This window comes from Vanessa tameamea, chromosome 8, assembly GCF_037043105.1.
Source record: "Vanessa tameamea isolate UH-Manoa-2023 chromosome 8, ilVanTame1 primary haplotype, whole genome shotgun sequence".
Classification (NCBI taxonomy): domain Eukaryota; kingdom Metazoa; phylum Arthropoda; class Insecta; order Lepidoptera; family Nymphalidae; genus Vanessa; species Vanessa tameamea.
In genome coordinates, this window is record NC_087316.1 from 6,615,748 (window position 1) to 6,625,255 (window position 9,508).

Genomic DNA, 9,508 nt, shown 5'->3' on the forward strand with positions numbered 1-9,508 from the left:
ATATTTCGTTTTCATTACAACATTATTATCGTATAAATTGTTTGCCTAAATAAATGCATACATATTTACCTTATATTTTCAGATCACCCAGAAGACGAAATCCTTCTGCTGGACGATATGACCACGACTGTACGCCCAACGCCAGGGTTCCTATTGACAACGACGACAGTAATGCCGGTTACGCAGATTAGCCAAGATTGCGTTCATGATAACCAAATATTCCCAGATGGAACTTTAATCAAAACGGAAAAAGCTTGTGAACATTGTTACTGTATGAAAGGAGATATTGTTTGTGTGGTACAGGAATGTGGAACACCAATGGAAAATGAAGGTAAAAATTGTACTTCGCTTCCACCGCGACATGGCCAATGTTGTCCAGATACTTACATATGCGAAGGGGATGACCGCGGTACTGAATTAACCACAGAAAATGTTGACCTGTCTACATCTCCACCTAGAAGAGTTGGAGTTGAAGGAAGTGGATACAGGAATGAACCAGACGAACCTTTCACAGAGATAAGTCCATTTGAAACTGATATAGAAGGTAGTGGTGAAGATTATACACCAGTTGGCTTAGTAACCAAAATAGAGGATGTTATTACTGAGAAAGCTACACCTGACATTATTGACGAAATTTTATTAGCCACAACTGAAAAAGTAAACATAATCCAAACAACTGAACCTGATAAGGATCAAAACACAATTCCAGATATCATTTCAAGTGACGACCAACCAAATATAATAGCACAATCGACGGAAGCAAACGTTGAATCAGCTACCGTAAAGGAATTAAAACCTACTATTTCTGATGACTATGAAACTGTGCATGGATCAACTTTCAAGGAAGATGATTTTATAACGACTGAATCAGCGTTCAGGAAAGAAGATAACAATATTGTTGCAGATGAAATTTTAACCGTCAAAGAACACGAAGAGTTGCCGACTACTTTAGTTGATTTAGTCGATGAAACAACGTTCAAAGATGAACACTTATTAGAAGTAAGCACAAATGTTAATTTACATCCTGAGTCTCAAAGTACAACACAGTCTGTAGAAATGTACACTGAAGATATCGATGATATGAAACAAAAAGAAGCAACTACTCTAGATCAATCTCAATCTCAATCAAGCACTACTGAAAGAGTTAAGCCTGATGATGAAGTCCCAGCAACCTCTGAAGAAAATGTCTCTATTAGTATAACAACAGTTACTACTGATAAAACAGACGTACCTGAAACCACTTCGATCAACCCAGTTATTAACGAAATAGATGACAATGTTCCCATTATATCTGTTCCTGGTCGAATACCCGGAGAAGGAGATTGCTTATTAAATGGAATAACATACAGCAATAACACAATTGTACCAAGCACTAACAATTGCCATACTAGTTGTAAGTGTACTAGCAGTATAATAAAATGTGACCCAATAATTTGTAGTTCCCCACCAGAATATATGGAAAATATGAGTGATTGCCAACCCATTTACGATTCTCCCGATGCTTGTTGTCCTACATATGTTTGTAGTGCTAAGGAAACGATTCCTCCACAATCTCATAATCAAATGTCTGGCACAGAAAGTCCTAAGCCAATTGCTCCAGGCGAATGCAGTGGTCAAGATTGCATATCAGATGAAGAACAAAAAGGCATTTCTGAACCACCAAGCAAGTGCCAAACTGATGATTGTTTGAATAAGTCATCGGTAAAACATGAACAAAGTGACTGTGACTTGAATAACTGTGGTGATCAGTCACAAAAGCCGCCTGTAAAACAAGAGTGCTCCGATAGTAACTGTCCAGTTTCGCCTGTCGTAGCTTGTGATGGCGACAATTGCTTAACTGAACCAGCTAGTGAAATAGATTCACATAAATTACCTGATTTAGAAAATACGTCGCAGCTAATTTGTAATGAAAATGGTGAATGTAAAAAGGCAGAAGTGGACTGCAAAGATGACATTTGTGTCAAACATGAAATTTCTGAAACAGAAGTAAAGGCTCCATCAGATTGTACAGGACCAGACTGCAAAACACATGAGGAACCGGAATTACCATTTAAAGAAGAACAAGTTAGAGATTTTACAACTGAACGAATGGCCATTGACAAAGTTACACAAATTTCATTAACTGAATTAGATGTTGATACTGAATACCCAGCTAAAACGATTTCACCTCTGATAGATGACAATATATCTACAAATCCAACAACGGAAGTGGTTCATGAGAAGGAAGCTACGGACAAATTAACGACAGTACCAGAAACCTTTACAAATGAATCGCCAACGATTCAGAGCATAACAGAAAAATCTGAAGTTTTGATTAGCACAGAAAAAGCTGATCTGGATACACAACCAAAAGATGAATTTATAAAAATGACAGAACAGCCAAGTTTCGGACAAGATGCCGAAATATCAGAATTACCCGACAGTAAGGATAAGGCGACTGAAGTAACAGAAACAGATCGAATGACAACTGAAAGCGAGATGATTTATCATGTTACATCGGAATCTACAAATAAAATGTTTGAAGACAATGTAACGGATAAAATGGAAATCACAACTGACAATAATGATATTTATGCAACAGTGCCAGAATCTGTTACTGAAAAGGAAAAAATAGATTCTGAAATTCCGAAACTAACTGAAATTGAAATCGAAAAATCAACCACGCCTGGCGTTCACCTAGATGAAACTGAAAAAGATATAACAATTGAAGACGTTTCAGAAACGTATGGAATAAAAGATGAAAGGACTACGTTACCTGTGCCTATTGACATTATAACTGAAGCAACAGAAAAAACATCAATACAGTTCAATGAAATTACAGAAACTAATGAATTACCACAAACAACAAATAAACCTCATAACCAAATTATCGAAATAGAAAAAGGTGAACTCACTGAAATGCCTGAAATATATAAGCCCCAAGGAGAGATGACAGATGTTTCAGAAGATTTTATAGCTACTACAGATACTATCAAAATGACCACAGAAACAAATATATTATCGACGGAAGCTTCCCAACCGATGGAGACGAAATCCGATGAAGTTACTAAGCACACACCTCAAGAAATAATTACTGAAAAACAAGAAACATATACTGAATCACCCGAACACTTAACATCCGAATCACAACAAACTCCTTCTGAAATATCTAAACAACATGAACATACTCTATCTACAACACAATATAACTTAGAAGTAACGGACCAACCCATTACTGAAAAAGAATCAACTTCCACCAAGGGTTCTGAAATTTTAGTGACCAAGTCTGATGAAAGCACGCATGATATTGTACATGTAACAGAAAGTGAAGAAATCCATGCTGAAACAACTGAGCAATCGATTGAAGAATCAGATGATACATCAATTGCACCCATTACAGAAATGAAAACCGAAACCGCGATAACAAATAAAGCATTTACTGAAACACCGGAATCTGATAGTACTGAAAAACAAGACACATATACAGAAGTTCCAAAAAGACATACTATTTCCGAAGAATCAATGACCAAGGACAATGAAATAAAACAAAACAGCATCACAGAATTACCTACAATGATTTCAACATTAGCGGAAGATAACATTTCCACGTTAAAAACAATAGAAGAACAAGACAATCTTACAAAAGAACCGGTAATTGAGAAAGATTCTCATGTTTCTGATGACAATACTTATACTAAATCTGACACTTTCGAAACATCAACAGCTGAAATGAATGTAGGTTTTACGGAAAAGTTAGACGCTGGTGTAACAGAATCTTCTCCAGTACAAGATATAACAGAAAATTTAATGCAACCTACAAGTAACGAGCCAACTAAAGTCGATGAACTAGACTACGAATCTCATAAGTTGGTGACAACGTTACAAGACAATTTAATGACTCAAGAAATAACTACTCAAGAAGTCATTGTTATTACCGAAAATGAAACAAAATCACCTTTAGAAAGTGATGAAGTCACATTGACAGAAATACAAGAAATTACACCTTCAGAAACTGATGACAATGCCATAGATACTAGTACTAAACAATCATCTCAAGAAAAAGAAGAATCTCTGAGAACAACTTTTGCTCCTCCTACAAGTCAAAGTGAAACACAGTATGTAACCGAACCTCAACATGTGAAAGAATCTGAGTCTACGTTAGATTCTTCAACGATAACTTCTGTGTTTGACGACAAGCAAGATGATTTGACAAATATACCAAAAGAAGAAACACAAACTACAATAACCACCAGTTCTCCTCAAGATAAACAAGAAATTGAGAAAGATCCATCATTGTTTACTGAGTCTGAAACAACTTTACAAGATATGGAGAAAACAACAGTCGGCTTAGTGCTTGGAGAAGAAAAAGAAACTGAGCCTTCATATGTCACTGAAAGTCTTATGAATGTTAAGGATCAGGATACTGTCGAACATGCAACAAGTGTAATCATTGATGAAGAAGTATATAAAATAACAGAAACAGCTCTGGCAGCAGAAGAAAGCTTACCTCCATCAACACACAAGTATAGTCCCGTAGAAGATATTGCGAAAGAAACAACTTTGGAATTTTCATATGAAGTATCTACAGAAAAAATAACTTTACAAGATACTTTCGAAACAAGTGCTCCTATTGACGTCGATACAACGAAATTACAAATGTTTACGAAGTTTGAAGAATCAAGCACAACGGAAGCTGCTCTAGATAAGCAAGACAACGAAAGAATTACTGAACTGCCAGAGTCTTATATAACATCCAAAGACTTAGACTCAACCCCCATTCAAAAAGAAAAACTAGATGAGACACAACCATCCGTATCCGAAGAAGAAAACCAACCATTTACAACGCCTTCGTCTATTCAAGAAGAGGAGAAAATAGTTACAAAAACGCCCTTATTTACAGATTTTGACAGTGAAAAAGAAACAGTAACGTCAGAGAAGACTGAATCCGAAATGGATTTAACAACTAAAATATACGATGATAAAAACTCAGAAACGGAAAAGGACCAAACAATAATAACAGATTTGTATACTACTGAACCACAAACACAGGCGTCTGAAAATCCTAAGGATATAGACTCTCAACATCAAACAATCAGTACAGAAAGAATTATAACGACAGAAAGTGGAGAATATTTATCGACTGCAAAAATACATGAGACTACTTTATCACCATTAGAAGAGACTGTCAAAGGTGAGCAACAAGAAACGGTAACAGAGAACGTAGTTTACGAAACTGACATAGTAACTGACGCACAACCCACTTCACCAAAATTAGAAACACTTAATACTGAACCTACAGTTGTAACTACAAAAGAAGATGAAATAATTAACATAGAAGAAGAAAAGACCACAATAAAATCGTTTGTAGATTTTGAAAAACATACCTCTTATCCTCCTGAATACCAAGCAACCGATTCTGAACCGAAAGAAGATATAACAACTGAATTGACCCGCGAAGAAATTTCTACAATACCTCCAAATGTATCAGAACAAGAAAAGGATGATTTAGAGGTTACTGAACTACATTTAACTACACAACAAGGACCTTCTACGATGTACCCAGAGGTTCATCAACATGAAACAATAACAGAAAAAGAGAAATCTACTGAATCTTTTAATGCAGAATCTCATACGATTACAACTATTAAGCCTACACTAAAAGAAGAAGAAGATAAAATTGAAGACAGCACTTCAATGGGCTCTTTAGCTGAAAATAATCTTACAGATAGACCTACGACCAGTGATACAGATTCAAAAGAACCTGACGTTGTAGAGCAAGAACATAAAACTACTGAAATTCCTGTTTTCACTGAAATACACACATTGCCTGATACAAAAGTAATTACAGAAAAACAAGATATAACCGAAACTGAATCCATAACTGAGAAAATAGAGACTACCGAATCACAAATATTGGATCAAAAGGAAAGTAGTACCGAACCATCAAATGAAAGAACTAAAGTACCAGAACAGACTGAAACAGATTATCAAAAATTAACTACTATAATTTCGAACGAAATTGAAACTTCCACGACACCCACATTTGATACAAAACATTCGCAATCAACGGATGATTCATATCGCACAGAACCAACGACTTCAATTACAGAAACGGATAAAAAGGATGAATTGATTACTTCTGTTACCGAAGATGCAAGTTTAAATATTGAGACTACTAAACCAGCCATAGCGGAAAAAGAACAGCCAGGCCAACCAGAAATATACAGTACAGAGTCTGTTATCGAATTACAAACTAAAGAGCCTGATACCCAAAGCGATACGAATGAAACAGCGACTGAGATATATCAAACACCATTACCAAATGTAAAAATAACTACTGAATCATCTTCAGAAAAACATGAAGAATCAAGTGTGACAGAAGATAATAAGCAAACTACAGACTCAGAATATAAACTTAGTGAAACTACTTCGTTCTTAGTTGAGCTTGAAGAACATACACACAGCATTATAGATGAAATTACTACAAGAGCATCATTAGAAGAAATTGTTACAACGGTAAATTATGAGTCACAGCAACCAGAACGTGGTGATCAAATTCTTGATGATATCAGTACACCCAAAGAGGAATACCAGACTAGTGAACCTTCGAAAACAACAAAAGAAGTATTGGAAGATATTAACAAATCAGTTACAAATATTCAAGAAGAAATTGACGAAATTATTAAAACTACTTATACTCCAATAAAAACTGAAATGTCGTTATTAACTGAAAAATTACCTACATCAACGTCTAGTTATGAGTCACAAGAAACCAAAAAAGATACAACAGTACAAGACGAAAAAATTGTAACACCAACTTCACAAGTAATTAAGGAAAGCGATTTCACAACTGAATCAATTGAAATACAACAAACATCATCTACAACATTACCGGATGTAGAAGCTTCAATAGATAAAGATATTAGCTCGGAGAAACCATCGAAGCCCGAGATATTTGAAGAAAAAGAAACTTCAGAATCCGCAAAAGACACTACAAGTAAAACCTCAACGAGTGAAACCATGACGAGTGAAACCTCGACGTATTCACCCCCTCATATTACCAAGCCTACAAATAAGCCAATTGATACAACTTTAGCTCCTTCGATGCCGGAAGTACCTAAGCCCGGATTTATTGATGACAGTAATGAAGGAATACCATCTCCAGATTTTCCCCCGACTGGTGGCTACGGACAAGAACCTGATTATATTGATGAAGATCAGGCATTTGGACCGGGAACCTGTCGGTATGGGGGCAAAGTTTACGTCTCAGCTCAACAAATTCCACGGGACGACCCATGTGATTTCTGCTTCTGCTTTAGAAGTGATATTATTTGTCTACAACAAAGTTGTCCACCACCTATTCACGGATGCCATGAGGAACCGATACAAGGCTTTTGTTGTCCACGTTATGAATGTCCAGTATCAATGGCAACCACTCTTAACGTTACTACAACAACAACTACCACAACTACAACTTTACCCCCACACTTCCTCCCGCATGCTTATAAAGGCGCCGCTCAACGAAGAGGATGTCAAATTAAGGGTCATACGTATAAGGTCGGAGAAGTCGTTCGAGCCTCATCAGGACCATGTTTGCATTGCACGTAAGTATCAATACTAGTAAACAAATGGGAACATATAGTTTCATTGGTCTACTGGCTATTTTATAAAGTTTAAATCCTAGGTTTGATCAAAAAAGCTTTAATAAGACAATAATTAATACTTCGATAAAAATTATATTCATAAATTTTAATTTACTTTTAAGATATTTGAAAGGTTAAAAAGAAAATTAATTAAAGTAAATAACTTTTTTCAGATGTGGAGGTGATGGCCAAATGAAATGTGATCCTAAAGCTTGCACACCGGAACCGATGTTGAGACAAATGATCGCGGCCGCTGTTTCCGCCAAAAGACGAAGGTGAAATACCTCAGAGGTATTTTTAGCTGCATGAAGAACATCATAAAATTTAACATTTTTGTGATAGCAATTTTCATGTATTCTTTTATGCACAAGGATAATGCTCAAATTTCGCGATGAATTAGATTAAGATTTCGTGTCATATGTAGTAATCGCTATTATTTTACAATTTAAATCCATATTGTCGTGGCACGCACAACCAATAATTTACAATAAGTCTACCATGACTGTGATTAAAGTATAATATATAATAATTTTCAAATTCTCATTTTAAATTTTGATGTGTAATAAATATTTAATTGTTATTAATATTTTTACAAAAGTCAGTGCCAAACGATAGCGCTAAGTTGTAACGACTACGCCCTTATAAAGATGTTCTAAATTTAAAATATTTATAAATGTAACTGACCTTAGAAAGCTGTGCCTACTAATTACAGTACGGATGTAATAAATTACAAATACAAGCTTCATGGGTCAGCTTAGATCGCCGAAATCTTGACCATTTTACATATTATAAACAAAATTTTTTACCCATATAAGTTTAGTCAATTCTTTATTTTTACACGATGTTATACAAAATATTCTAATATCGTGTAAATATGAAGTAAATTAAGGATTCCAGATGTTGTAAATGCCTTACTTAATTTGTAATAATTTATATATTTTAGATGTATAGTACTTAAGCCATGTTTCGAGACCAGTGACTACTTATTATAATTTAGGAGTAAAACAAGGCCCTTTTCGATACTTTGGAAAAGTTTCAGTCGATGCATCGATTTACGATACAGCCTTGGCCGTCACTTTTCTTATTTTCGCGTCTTAGAGAAAATGACAGACCACTTGTTTTCTCTAATTTGTGAGATTTATACTAGCACTTGTTCAGTAATAGTGGCCGATAACAATCGTTTTGGAAAAATCTTTACATTGAAACTAAACGATAAAGTAGAATCTTTTATAACTTTTGATATAAAAGTGCTGGTAGTATATTAATGTTTGATTCTCAGATCGAGGTGGGTACGGAGGTTTCTCGACTATTGTAATTGTTATTCGATTACATTAATTCGTACCAACCTTTTTCTGTATAATGAGGTTGTAGTTATATCTCCTTATTTATTTAAAGTTATAGCAATAGTGATACATATTTGTTTAAACTGGTGATAATTGTACTGTTTCTAAAGTTGTCAATGGTTAATAGAAGTTCAATATGAAATGTAATGTCAATTATATATTATTTTGTTCGTTTTAATTATATCTTTTACCGAACATTCATAGCTAGGTTCTAGCTGCCTGTACAACTTATGCAAACGAGTTTTAAATAAAATATTTCAAATCAAACATTATTTTTCTTATTTCACCGAAATGTTTTTTTGTTTCATTCTTATACATATTCTTATACTAGTTATGCTATTAATAGAAATATGTGATTAACTGTATTCTCGAAGTCTGTAACATCAATGGGTGCTCGGATTTTAACTATATCGTTTTAAGAAACATTTAATGTTATTAAATCTTAGGCGTTACACACTATTGACAAAGAAACCCAACACGTAAAATTCAATGAAAAAAGTTAATTATAGTTGATATTATTAGAAAGTATTGACCACGATTTAC

At 34.7% G+C, this 9,508-nt stretch overlaps 1 protein-coding gene across 1 annotated transcript in view; it reads left to right on the plus strand.

Annotated features, from left to right (window-relative positions):
- LOC113399941 (mucin-2) overlaps positions 1–9,232 on the plus strand; it is a 28,341-nt gene extending 19,109 nt beyond the window's left edge. The window contains exons 6-7 of the mRNA XM_026639252.2: positions 83–7,583; positions 7,796–9,232. Coding sequence (XP_026495037.2) covers positions 83–7,583; positions 7,796–7,901 — 7,607 coding nt within the window. The 3' untranslated portion in view covers positions 7,902–9,232. The remainder of the gene's footprint in view (positions 1–82; positions 7,584–7,795) is intronic.
- Positions 9,233–9,508: the final 276 nt, after the last annotated feature.